Here is a 14177-nt window from a genome sequence, read left to right on the forward strand (position 1 = left end):
TTACATGCAAGTGTGACGACTGTGTGACACACGTGTTACATGCAAGTGTGACGACTGTGTGACACACGTGTTACATGCAAGTGTGACGACTGTGTGACACACGTGTTACATGCAAGTGTGACGACTGTGTGACACACGTGTTACATGCAAGTGTGACGACTGTGTGACACACGTGTTACATGCAAGTGTGACGACTGTGTGACACACGTGTTACATGCAAGTGTAACGACTGTGAGACACACGTGTTACATGCAAGTGTGACGACTGTGTGACACACGTGTTACATGCAAGTGTGACGACTGTGTGACACACGTGTTACATGCAAGTGTGACGACTGTGAGACACACGTGTTACATGCAAGTGTGAGGACTGTGTGACATACGTGTTACATGCAAGTGTGACGACGGTGTGACACACGTGTTACATGCAAGTGTGACGACTGTGTGACACACGTGTTACATGCAAGTGTCACGACTGTGTGACACACGTGTTACATGCAAGTGTGAGGACTGTGTCTCACGTTATACGTGCAAGTGTGACGACTGTGTGACACACGTGTTAAATGCAAGTGTGACGACTACGTGAAACACGTGTTACATGCAAGTGTGACGACTGTGTGAAAAACGTGTTACATGCAAGTGTGACGACTGTGTGACACACGTGTTACATGCAAGTGTGACGACTGTGTGACACACGTGTAACATGCGAGTGTGACGACTGTGTGACACACGTGTTACATGCAAGTGTGACGACTGTGTGACACACGTGTTACATGCAAGTGTGACGACTGTGTGACACACGTGTTACATGCAAGTGTGACGACTGTGTCTCACGTTTTACATGCAAGTGTGACGACTGTGTGACACACGTGTTACATGCAAGTGTGACGACTACGTGAAACACGTGTTACATGCAAGTGTGACGACTGTGTGAAAAACGTGTTACATGCAAGTGTGACGACTGTGTGACACACGTGTAACATGCAAGTGTGACGACTGTGTCTCACGTTTTACATGCAAGTGTCACGACTGTGTGACACACGTGTTACATGCAAGTGTGACGACTGTGTGACACACATGTTACATGCAAGTGTGACGACTGTGACACACGTGTTACATGCACGTGTGACGACTGTGTGACACACGTGTTACATGCAAGTGTGACGACTGTGTGACACACGTGTTACATGCACGTGTGACGACTGTGTGACACACGTGTTACATGCAAGTGTGACGACTGTGAGACACACGTGTTACATGCAAGTGTGACGACTGTGTGACACACGTGTTACATGCAAGTGTGACGACTGTGTGTCTCACGTTTTACGTGCAAGTGTGACGACTGTGTGACACACGTGTTAAATGCAAGTGTGACGACTACGTGAAACACGTGTTACATGCAAGTGTGACGACTGTGTGAAAAACGTGTTACATGCAAGTGTGACGACTGTGTGACACACGTGTTACATGCAAGTGTGACGACTGTGAGACACACGTGTTACATGCAAGTGTGAGGACTGTGTGACACACGTGTTACATGCAAGTGTGACGACTGTGTGACACACGTGTTACATGCAAGTGTGACGACTGTGTGACACACGTGTTACATGCAAGTGTGACGACTGTGTGACACACGTGTTACATGCAAGTGTGAGGACTGTGTCTCACGTTATACGTGCAAGTGTGACGACTGTGTGACACACGTGTTAAATGCAAGTGTGACGACTGTGTGACACACGTGTTACATGCAAGTGTGACAACTGTGTGACACACATGTTACATGCAAGTGTGACGACTGTGAGACACACGTGTTACATGCAAGTGTGACGACTGTGTGACACACGTGTTACATGCAAGTGTGACGACTGTGTGTCTCTCGTTTTACGTGCAAGTGTGACGACTGTGTGACACACGTGTTAAATGCAAGTGTGACGACTACGTGAAACACGTGTTACATGCAAGTGTGACGACTGTGTGAAAAACGTGTTACATGCAAGTGTGACGACTGTGTGACACACGTGTTACATGCAAGTGTGACGACTGTGTGACACACGTGTAACATGCAAGTGTGACGACTGTGTGACACACGTGTTACATGCAAGTGTGACGACTGTGTGACACACGTGTTACATGCAAGTGTGACGACTGTGTGACACACGTGTTACATGCAAGTGTGACGACTGTGTCTCACGTTTTACATGCAAGTGTGACGACTGTGTGACACACGTGTTACATGCAAGTGTGACGACTACGTGAAACACGTGTTACATGCAAGTGTGACGACTGTGTGAAAAACGTGTTACATGCAAGTGTGACGACTGTGTGACACACGTGTAACATGCAAGTGTGACGACTGTGTCTCACGTTTTACATGCAAGTGTCACGACTGTGTGACACACGTGTTACATGCAAGTGTGACGACTGTGTGACACACGTGTTACATGCAAGTGTGACGACTGTGACACACGTGTTACATGCACGTGTGACGACTGTGTGACACACGTGTTACATGCAAGTGTGACGACTGTGTGACACACGTGTTACATGCACGTGTGACGACTGTGTGACACACGTGTTACATGCAAGTGCGACGACTGTGTGACACACGTGTTACATGCAAGTGTGACGACTGTGTGACACACGTGTTACATGCAAGTGTGACGACTGTGTGACACACGTGTTACATGCAAGTGTGACGACTGTGTGACACACGTGTTACATGCAAGTGTGACGACTGTGAGACACATGTGTTACATGCAAGTGTGACGACTGTGTGACACACGTGTTACATGCAAGTGTGACGACTGTGTGACACACGTGTTACATGCAAGTGTGACGACTGTGTGACACACGTGTTACATGCAAGGGTGACGACTGTGTGACACACGTGTTACATGCAAGTGTGACGACTGTGTGACACACGTGTTACATGCAAGTGTGACGACTGTGTGACACACGTGTTACATGCAAGTGTGACGACTGTGTGACACACGTGTTACATGCAAGTGTGACGACTGTGTGACACACGTGTTACATGCAAGTGTGACGACTGTGTGACACACGTGTTACATGCACGTGTGACGACTGTGTAACACACGTGTTACATGCAAGTGTGACGACTGTGTGACACACGTGTTAGATGCAAGTGTGACGACTGTGTGACACACGTGTTACATGCAAGTGTGACGACTGTGTGTGACATACGTGTTACACGTCAGAAGGACACGAAAACAGTGAGACGTGAGTGTGACAATGGTGTGACACATTTACACCTGCGAGTAATACTCGTGTGACAACAGCGTGACACTTTAACACTGTGACACCAGTGTGATATAAAGTGTGACACGTTTGTGACATGGCTGCGACCTGTGGCTATTTAAGCCACAGTATGGACCCTAGTGTTGTGATCGGGTCTGGACATTAACCCACCATTTCCCCCCCCCCCCTCCCCGGTACACTAAAATTGTTAAAGCGCCTTACCAAGAGATCCACTCCTATATATTTCCTCTTAATATATCGGACTATGACAGACCATTACTAGGGGAAATAACACAATAATAGTTAACTACATCTAGCGATTGAAAGTAGTTGTCTCGGTTGATGATGAATGATCTTCGGATATTTGGTTGTGACCCCTGCGTGAAGTTAGGGTTTAGGTAAATTAAATTAGATTTCAACATTTAAAGTGCAACTGGGACAACAATGTGAGTAATTGTGTTGTTTTTTTTAAAAACAGTTTCATAATTATCAAAGACAATAACGACATACCAGAAATACAAACGTTTTTTTTTTAATTTTTTATAATTTATTAATTATCAAATGAGTTTACGATATTTATATAATTAATTAATAATATCATAGAGGCATCACGTGAATTTAGGATTAAGGCCAAGGTTAGGAGAAAGGTACCAAAACGCACAATTATCATCTTTTCTCGTTTGTCCACGACATGGGACAGATGAAGTAGAATTCATTTTTTCATGACATCGGCATACAAGAGACCAATGTGGTCAGCACTATGCCCAGCAGAGTTTGTTTCCCTAACGTGAGTTTAGTACCCATCAGAGCTAGGTGGCCACAGGGACGTCATATACCCTATCACCCACGAAAGCATCAAAGTCTTTAACTGGGCACTCCCCAGGAGAACAACAACCGCCAGAGAAAGTCCTCCAGGACCAGCGACTACAGCAGCAGCGCCAGCGCCGTGGTGTCCCCTGTCCAGGCAGAGAGTCGACTGGCGTACGGCGTCAACTTCGACAAGATGCAGGGCGTCTTGTATGTCCGCGTTATACAGCTCGGCAACTTCAGGGTCATCGAACCGGAGGGTGCTACCATGCCGTACGTCAAGGTTCGAGTCTACCGGGCACCAAAGCAGTTCTTTACATTTAAGGCAAAGTAAGTGAAGTTGATTATAATATGGGAGTTTAAAATGCAAAAGGTATTATATTGATTAGTATTATCAGTACTTAAAGTAAACTAAATAATCCTCTTTTAAACCTAGCAAACCATTGTACAGATGAAGTAGAGTTTGTGTTTCTTGACCTCTGCATATAAAGGGAAGTTGTGGTCAGCACTTTGCCCAGCCGCCTTTATTTTCCCTATCATGAGTTAGCTACCCGTTAGAGCTAGGTGGGTTCAGTGGCGTTCTACTGACTTGGATCCGGATTCGAACTCGATACATTCGATTAAGCAGCCTTACACTCTACCGTTTTGGTAACGCCGTCCAATCATATCAGTATTTATATCTAATACATGATACAAGGTTCGTAAATTTCTATAAAATGTTTTTTTTTTTGTTCAAAAACCGATGCTGTTTATTTTGTCATGATTAGCTTAATTTTAAGCTTATGATCTTTACACAAACGAATTTCTTATCTTGAAACCATGTACCAGTTGCACCCAAAATGGGTGCAAATTTAAAGTTTGAGGGGGGGGGGGTACAAGTTGAAAAATTGCTCCCCAGAGGGGCGCCAAATTGAAAGTTTGTCGCCGGGAAGGGTCGCTACGCCTCTGACCAGTTGTTCAATTGAGATGATTCAAATAGCACACATAATTAATAAAATATGACACTTTATTTCATGAGAAACTGAAAATTGACAGTAAAACATATTGTTAGCAGGACATTACAGCTGCTCCAAATCAGTTTAGAAAGCATTTAATATACCAGTAGAACAATTAAAAGGGTACGGCTAAACATACATACCTTATTTAAATTTACTTCCCATCCTTGAGCAGGCCTAAGTAGTTTCCCCTGATCAATGTCGAAAGCCTGTCAAAATACCCTCGGTAAGATTTATGGTTAAAGATTATACATGTATTAAAACAAACGTAATATTGAGAGCAGACCTAAGGAGCTTCCCTGATAGTCTTGAGATCTGTCAAAATACCCTTGGTAAGATTAACGCCTAAAGATAACACATGTATTTCAACAAACTTCCAATTGCGAGCAAGCCTAAGGAGCTGTCCCTAAACAGTCTTGAAAGTTGTCCAAAACACCATCGATAAGATTAACGCCTAAAGATAAAACTTGTATTACAACAAACTTCCTATTGTGAACAGGCCCAAAGAGCTGCCCCTCAGCAGTCTAGAGAGCGAGGTACAGACGAGGATCTTGAGACGAACAGACAACCCGTTGTTCAATGAGACATTCAAGTTCCCTATAATGGACCAGGACATTTCACATTACGTGCTGAGGTTCTTAGTCTGTGATCTGGATCAGTTCTCTAGGCACGTCATTGTAGGTGAGTTGTGGGTGTGGGTGTATCATGGAAGCGGGTGAGCAGTGGGTGCAAGTTTATTGCTAGTGTAGGTGGGTTGTAGTGTAGGTGTATAATTGGCTTATGTCAGTAGTGGATGGCGTGGTTGATGGGAAGAGCATTCAGTTCTGGGTCTGGATTGCGGGCTGCTGGACATCTTTGAGTACAACCAGCTCTGATGAGTGCCTGACTAACGATGGGGAAAGTAGGGACGGCTGGGAATTGTGTTGACCACACGATTCCTTCATATGCCGTGGTCAAGAAAAAAATGAACTCAACTTCAAGTGACCTATGCATCTTTTGGTTTGAAAGGAAAACTTTACTTGTGCTTATTTTTTTTTGTTTCTAGAGAGCGTGGGTGTGTAGTGGGCTTTGGTGTGTAGTAGGCGTGTATGTAGTAGGTGTGTGTGTTAAGTGGGCGTGGGTGTGTAGTAGGCGTGGGTGTGTAGTAGGCGTGGGTGTTAAGTGGGCGTGGGTGTGTAGTAGGCGTGGGTGTGTAGTAGGTGTGTGTGTGTAGTAGGCGTGGGTGTGTAGTAGGCGTGGGTGTTAAGTGGGCATGGGTGTGTAGTAGGCGTGGGTGTTAAGTGGGCGTGGGTGTGTAGTAGGCGTGGGTGTGTAGTAGGTGTGTGTGTGTAGTAGGCGTGGGTGTGTAGTAGGCGTGGGTGTTAAGTGGGCGTGAGTGTGTAGTAGGCGTGGGTGTTAAGTGGGCGTGGGTGTGTAGTAGGTGTGGGTGTGTAGTAGGTGTGTGTGTTAAGTGGGCGTGGGTGTGTAGTAGGTGTGGGTGTTAAGTGGGCGTGGGTGTGTAGTAGGCGTGGGTGTGTAGTAGGTGTGTGTGTGTAGTAGGCGTGGGTGTGTAGTAGGCGTGGGTGTTAAGTGGGCGTGGGTGTGTAGTAGGCGTGGGTGTTAAGTGGGCGTGGGTGTGTAGTAGGCGTGGGTGTGTAGTAGGTGTGTGTGTGTTAAATGGGCGTGGGTGTGTAGTAGGCGTGGGTGTGTAGTAGGCGTGGGTGTCATGTGGGCGTGTAGTAGGTGTGGGCGTGTAGTAGGTGTGTGTGTTAAGGGGGCGTGGGTGTGTAGTAGGCGTGGGTGTGTAGTAGGCGTGGGTGTCATGTGGGCGTGTAGTAGGTGTGGGCGTGTAGTATGTGTGTGTGTTAAATGGGCGTGTAGTAGGTGTGGGTGTGTAGTAGGCGTGGGTGTTAAGTGGGCGTGGGTGTGTAGTAGGCGCGGGTGTGTAGTAGGCGTGGGTGTTAAGTGGGCGTGGGTGTGTAGTAGGCGTGGGTGTCATGTGGGCGTGTAGTAGGTGTGGGCGTGTAGTATGTGTGTGTGTTAAGTGGGCGTGTAGTAGGTGTGGGTGTGTAGTAGGCGTGGGTGTTAAGTGGGCGTGGGTGTTAAGTGGGCGTGGGTGTGTAGTAGGCGTGGGTGTGTAGTAGGCGTGGGTGTCATGTGGGCGTGTAGTAGGTGTGGGCGTGTAGTAGGTGTGTGTTAAGTGGGCGTGGGTGTGTAGTAGGCGTGGGTGTGAAGTAGGCGTAGGGGTGTAGTGGGTATCTAGAAGGCTCAGTTGTATTGTTGGTGTATGCGAGTTGTGGGGTAATAGGGCTGGTAAGTAGGTCACCAACCAGTGCTATGGTTCAATAAAACTTGCATGAGCCGTAGAACTGGTTGGTGAACTTCTTACCAGCACTATAGGTACAGATGTGTTGCTGTTTGTACGTGGACGATAGTGCAGATGCACGATGAGTGCAGATGTGTTATGGGCAGTTGTGTGTAGGTAGGTAGTTGGCGCTAAGTGTGTAATGAGAGCAGATGAGTAGACAGCGTGTTTTAATAGTTGAGAAATAGCCATCAACAGCATACAGTCTACAGATAGTAAAGGATAGTAAACTCGTGTCATATTACGAGAAGTAGCCTTACTTGACAGTTAAAGTAAATAATCTGGGAGCTATCTCATTTAAATCAGTCACAATGAACAGCTATGTTATTGCTAAGTAATTATTCAATGCTTTGTACATATTGTAAAGTAGCATATTGTAAAATGATAAATTAATATAGTATTACGAGATTCCGAGAAGTAACCTAACTTGAAATGTAAAGTGAATAATATGGGAGATAACTCTTTAAATCATCAACATCTAAAAAACTAGGTTATTTCTCAATGCTTCTGACCAAGCTTGTAAATAACATTATAAACTTAAATTCAAATTAATAAACATTTTCTAATTTTTCTAAACTTTTATTCTACTTCTCTTTTTTAACAAGGTGAGACAGTTCGTGACCTCGCTAAAGAGGAGATACCTGTAGGGGAGGAAGTTTTATTCAATGATCTTCTGTTGGTTCCACAAGAGGTAGACACTAATGGAATGTTTACTTGCATTTTCAAATTCAGTAGAACATAACTGAGTCCACTCAGCTCTGATGTGTACCTAACTATTGTTAGGGAAAGCAAAGACGACTGGGCATAGTACTGGTCACATTATCCCTTCATATACCGAGGTCCCTGAAACAGATGGACTCTACTTCATCTGCCCCATGAGCCTTGGCACAAAAGGGAAAAGATGATGACATTGTAACACTACTCTCATTTCGGTTCAATTAAGCATCACTTTTTCTGATAATACATAATCCTTTTGCACAATAATAAGCCAACCTAAATAACAGTTAGATTTTATTTTTAATTTAAAGTGTCTTTTATTTATATAGTAATATATGGAATAGCTTAGTTTTTTTTAAAAAAAACCTAAGTAGATTGTGATGGAACATGTTTTTCTCCCCAGGAAAATCTGGGAGAGATCCATGTGGCTCTGATGTACCTGCCAACTGCCGAGAAACTCAGCGTCATGATACTCAACGCTAAAAATCTTCGAGTGGTTGATGGCGTAAAAAATCATATGGGTAGGAATTCTATTTCAATACAGTAAATTTGATAATTATCAAATAGGATCAGCGGGATTGTTATGATAATCTGCCACAGAGATTTGGATTAGCAGGATTAGAATAATACCTTGTTAAAAAGTTTGCATTAAAATGTTATTGAGTAATGTCTATTGCTTAAGATTTTACCACAAAGGATAGCTCATAAATATTTTTGATTTTGAGAGTAATATAAATTATTATAAAATCACTGAACTGATCCCATATATTCTATATATATATATATATATATATATATATATATATATATATATATATATATATATATATATATATATATATATATATTCCTAAATTTCAAAATTTGTCTACATTTAGTATTTTTTTAAAATAAAATATGCAACTAACTTTGTAAGACATTTTTGTTTACAGAACTCTACATTAAAGTCACACTTATGTTTGATGGGCGGCCACTTAAGAAAAGTAAAACAACTGGCAAACTGCATGACATGAACCCTGTGTTTAATGAAACTTTTGTCTTTGATGTTCCTGCCTACCAGCTGGATAAGATCTACTTCAGTATTGCTGTTATAGGAGTGGACAAGGTAAGTCGGTTCATGTAGATCATATAGGACTTGGTAAAGCAGGTTAGTGCAAATAGTTCACATACAAGTGGATCAGGTAAGTCAGTGCAACTAGTTCGTAGAGTCGTGGACATTTTGAGTTGTTGCAACCTGTACCTAAAGAAGGCAAGGAAGAGCAGTGCAGCAAGTTCATATTACTCTGCAACGATAAAACAGCATACAATGTTTCAATAGAACATGTCAGGAGTATAGTTGTATAATTATTAAATTAACAGCCAAACACACTAAACTTTTACAATAAGTTCAAAAAAAAAAATCTCGTTTACATAAATTTTCTCGATCTATCACACATTTGAATTACAGAAAATCTTCAGTTACTGGACAAAGAGAGACAACTCAGAAAAAAAACTCTTATTCTGTTGATTAAATAATTACCTCCCCTAAAACAAAAATACCAAATCATACCAATCTTGTTAAAAGGCAACAATAGAGATGTTTTTTAATGTGGATAAGAATTTAAATTTAGTAATTATCTCTACTTAATTAATATTACTACTGCTTAGTTTCGGAAATGCAAGCTATGTTCTTAAAAATCTGCCGTAGGTCCTAGTAGATGATTTGAGGTTTTGAAAACAAAATATTTTTTTACAGATTTGACTTTCATTTAGCTAAAATAATTTTAAATTATAATTCATATTTAGAAAAAAGCTTTTATTTACATTAATTTGATTTTAACATATATTTAAATTAATTAGTCAAAAGCATAATTTAGTATTTGTACTCTACAACAAAACAATATTTATGTTTGAAGTCAAAGATTGCTTAAGTTTATTGAAAATGCTCATTTTTCTTCTACTGGAACATTGTTCAGTCAAGGAATCTTGAGTTGTGTAAATGTAAAATGTTCCCTTTCATAGCCCGACTACATAATTTCATTCATTTTTACAGCATTGAGTAAGACAAAATATTCCAATACCAAATAAATTTTCAAAGCTTGCATAACTTGCACTTTATTTTAAGGATTAAAAAAAAAATATATTAAGGAAAATTTTATTTGTAGAAAATGTCTCGTAAAATATTTATGTCAACTAAAATTATTTATGGTTTCCCTAAAGGACAAAGAAGATGGCCGCCACTTACTTGGCCGGCTATACATTGGTGTGAACTTTGACTCCGACGCCAGAGCCCAGTGGCTGGAGATGGTTAACAATGCCAGAAAACAGGTCGCATGCTGGCACAAACTTCAGAGTTGAATGTCCAACAAACTTTGTTGGGTCTGTTTCAAATGTTAATAAATGTGGGTTTTTTTTAAACAGCTGTTAACAGTAATTAACTAAAAATAAAGTAATTTAATCTACTTAATAAAGAAAATTTTGAATAAAAACCATTAACATCATTGTTAGCTGATCTAAATTTTTTGGAAGAAGTTTTATCTTTTACTAATTTCATAATTATCAAAATTCTAGATTTAATGTTCAGTTTAAAAATGGAAATGAAATCACAAACTTCAATATGAAACACAAGAAATAAAATCTTTCAAAGAAAGGAAACTGTTGTGAATTGTTTTGAAAAATGTAAATGTTTAATATTGTCTTCTTTTTATACAACATTTCAGACACTGTTATTCAGTAAATCTTGATAATGTGTAAGAAATGTTAATGTTATTGTTATGTTAGGCCTGAATACAAGTTGTAAATATAATCTGAATTGATTTAACCTGATAATTTTATATACTTAACTTGGTGGTTATAAAGCTGTGGTTGTGCTAGCTTTACTTTGTAAATATAGATCTAGAATAGAAATTGGGTTTCAAACCAATAATTATGGGTAATAGACTTTGTTCCATTGTTTATCATGTTCAAATGGCCAGTGCTTGATGAAAAAAAAATCTTTTTTTTTGGCTTTAAAAAAACATAAATTGTATTGTTTTTTTTCATAATTTTTACTGAAATATACATTAAAAAAAAAAACTTTAATTAGGAATAATTATACAGATTAATTTATACAAGTCAAAAGCGAAAGAAATAAAAGTAATTTTATTGATATTGTAGTTTTTTTAAAATTATCTCTTTAGTTGATGAATTATATATGTCATTTAAAAAGCAAATTTTATACACCCACCATATAAGTCTTAAACCAAATGCATGCTTATAGTTTAGCTGCTACACCCACTTCAATAAGAACCACATTATGAAGGATATATAATTTTAGGTTTAATTCATTCAAATTTTAAAATTCCATTGTTTATAGTTTTTGTATTTAAATTTTATGCTTTTCATTCAATCCGGATTTAGTTGATTAAAAGACTTATCTCTTCTTTTTAGCTAACAGTGAATTTCAACCTAATTTTAACATGTAAAAGGCTAATTCATTTATTGTATTAATGCTAATGTCTACATTTTCTTCATAATCCTTGAACAGAGTAATGGCTTCACAGCCAACTATTATGCAAATAGATTTAGATTTTTCATAATTGAGTAAACTTGAAATATTTTAAAATATAATTTCTCCCAATCCATAAAACTCAAGCAGTCTGTTGCATTCTACTTGTTGATAATTCAAGATCACTAAAGCATTTTAAAAAGCCATAACTAAATTATTTAGAGTGAGTTAATGTATTATCATTTCTGTTAAATTCTTTGTTACATTGGTGTATGTAGCCTAATTAATGAAAAGATATACAAAAATCAATGAGTCGTTATACTTTCCTGCATGCTCTGAAACTCTCAACTAAATAATTTAACTGCTGAACTGTGAAAAATTAAATTTTATGATTTCAAAATATTTTGTCTTGTTGGGAATATTAAGGACTCAAAAAAAAAAACTAGTTAAGTTGAAAAAAATCCATGCTGAATTATAGAATATTATTTAAAGATTGTTATTGCTTTTAAATCACAATACATTGTTCATTAAAAAATAATTAATTTCTAAATAATGAACTCTTTAAAAATAAATAAAATCATTTTCTCCTGGTAATAAATATATCAAAGATGAAGTGAAAATTGTAAACAAGCAAGGTTAGGCGATTCATGAACAGAAAATCTTACTATTCTCATTTCTTTGTATAACTAGGTACCAGCAACAGTAAAAAAAAAACTGTTATGTAAATAAACATAAAGCTTGCCTATAAATTTATGTGAAAAACATAAAGCTCGGGAATCGGTTCTGTGATATCTTTGTAAAATAAAAAAATTTCTTTTCCTCTTCCGTACACATTATCACATATGGTACCTGTTAAGCACTTATAAATCTCACTTAATTCATATTTTGATTACAATTTTTTTAATCTAATCATTTTTAATTTGTCAAACTTTCATATTGGCAATTTTAAAAATTAACCTGTTTGTTCATGCATATGTTATCACTGTTGATCATGCAAAATGTTAGCTAGTTCACCAGGTAAATTTGGATGGTTGGATCCAAAAATAAAGTTGAAATGGATCTTAAATGTTGAATTGATAATGTATAAAAGTTGAAATGCAGCTAATGTGTTCATAAAATTTCACTTGTTTTTTTTTTAAAGAAAAGTTGTAATTAATTGGGCATTTTTTTTTGGAAAAAATTTAATTATATCTTATTATGTTGTGTTTAATGTGCATTAAATAATAATTCAATTTTTTCACTTAATGTCACTATACTAAACTAGTTGCATTAGAATCTAAAGTTTTTTTCTATGATTAATTAATTTTATTGTTAATTATCTTTTTTATATAGGGCTAGTTACATTTAAATAGCTCTACAACTAATGTATTTGTTAATTTGGTTAAGGTATTTGAATAATTATTTAATTAAATAACTTGTCATTAGTGTTAGTATGAGTTCAATGTGTTCAACTTCATAATAAAGTGTAACAAAACATGTGTATTGAAGAGAAATTACCCATAAAAACTTTTTCACATTTTAATGATCAACAAGTCAGGTACAATTGAATGTTCAGCACATACTTCACTGCAGCATTATATTTAATCAGAATTTTAGGGTAGGAGCAGAGAACTGTAATGTGGAACTGGAGGTATAACAACTGGTTACTTCCCTTCATTTAGCTGACACAAAAAGTCAGTTTTACAGTGTTGGGATTCGCTTTGGTTAGAATATATATATATATATATATATATATATATATATATATATATATATATATATATATATATATATATATATATATATACATTACTAATTATTTAATTTATAAAGTAAAGCCACTTAGGTGAGTGGGTAGCTTGTTTTGATAAAAAAAAGTAACTTTTCAGTGCATGTTAGGGAATTTGTGATCAAATATTTTAATTGATATTATGACAAGTCCACAGACAAAATCTGAAAACTAATTTTTCTCATCGAAGCAAAATGTTTATTAATGCTGAAATTGTACTTTTTTTTGTAAACTAACCAACATTGCAATAACCAGTGTTATTTTCTTGCACACTTAGGTGCGTGGGTAGCTTGTTTTGATAAAAAAAAGTAACTTTTCAGTGCATGTTAGGGAATTTGTGATCAAATATTTTAATTGATATTATGACAAGTCCACAGACAAAATCTGAAAACTAATTTTTCTCATCGAAGCAAAATGTTTATTAATGCTGAAATTGTACTTTTTTTTGTAAACTAACCAACATTGCAATAACCAGTGTTATTTTCTTGCACACTTAGCTCATGTATTTACTGTCATTAACATTTTAAGATATGATATGTTTAGAACTGGTAAAATGGGATGTAGAGATGCATATTAAAACTATGTAAACAAGAAAAGAGTTTTGGTTTTATTTGCATAAGCTAGTGTTAGATTTTTTTTTTTTTTTTTTTTTTTTTTTTTTTTTTTTTTTAACTATATCTACATTACTTCCCTTTATAAGAAAAATAAATATGGACACCACTCCAACAACAAAAATTCATACCTACCTACACAGCTGTGTATATTCTCCTACCTATATATATAAATAAATAAATTAAAAAAAAAAAAATAAATATATATATAT

The 14177-nt window shown here is 37.6% G+C and overlaps 1 protein-coding gene across 1 annotated transcript in view; it reads left to right on the forward strand.

Moving 5' to 3' along the window:
- LOC131951144 (synaptotagmin-5-like) overlaps nucleotides 1-13942 on the forward strand; it is a 50641-nt gene extending 36699 nt beyond the window's left edge. The window contains exons 4-9 of the mRNA XM_059313433.1: nucleotides 4141-4394; nucleotides 5559-5740; nucleotides 8009-8094; nucleotides 8524-8641; nucleotides 9053-9225; nucleotides 10320-13942. Of these exons, the coding sequence (XP_059169416.1) occupies nucleotides 4141-4394; nucleotides 5559-5740; nucleotides 8009-8094; nucleotides 8524-8641; nucleotides 9053-9225; nucleotides 10320-10457 (951 nt within the window). The 3' untranslated portion in view covers nucleotides 10458-13942. The remainder of the gene's footprint in view (nucleotides 1-4140; nucleotides 4395-5558; nucleotides 5741-8008; nucleotides 8095-8523; nucleotides 8642-9052; nucleotides 9226-10319) is intronic.
- Nucleotides 13943-14177: the final 235 nt, after the last annotated feature.

The sequence above is a fragment of the Physella acuta genome, unplaced genomic scaffold, assembly GCF_028476545.2.
Source record: "Physella acuta isolate Inbredline_101_S28 unplaced genomic scaffold, ASM2847654v3 ptg000801l, whole genome shotgun sequence".
Taxonomy (NCBI): Eukaryota; Metazoa; Mollusca; class Gastropoda; family Physidae; genus Physella; species Physella acuta.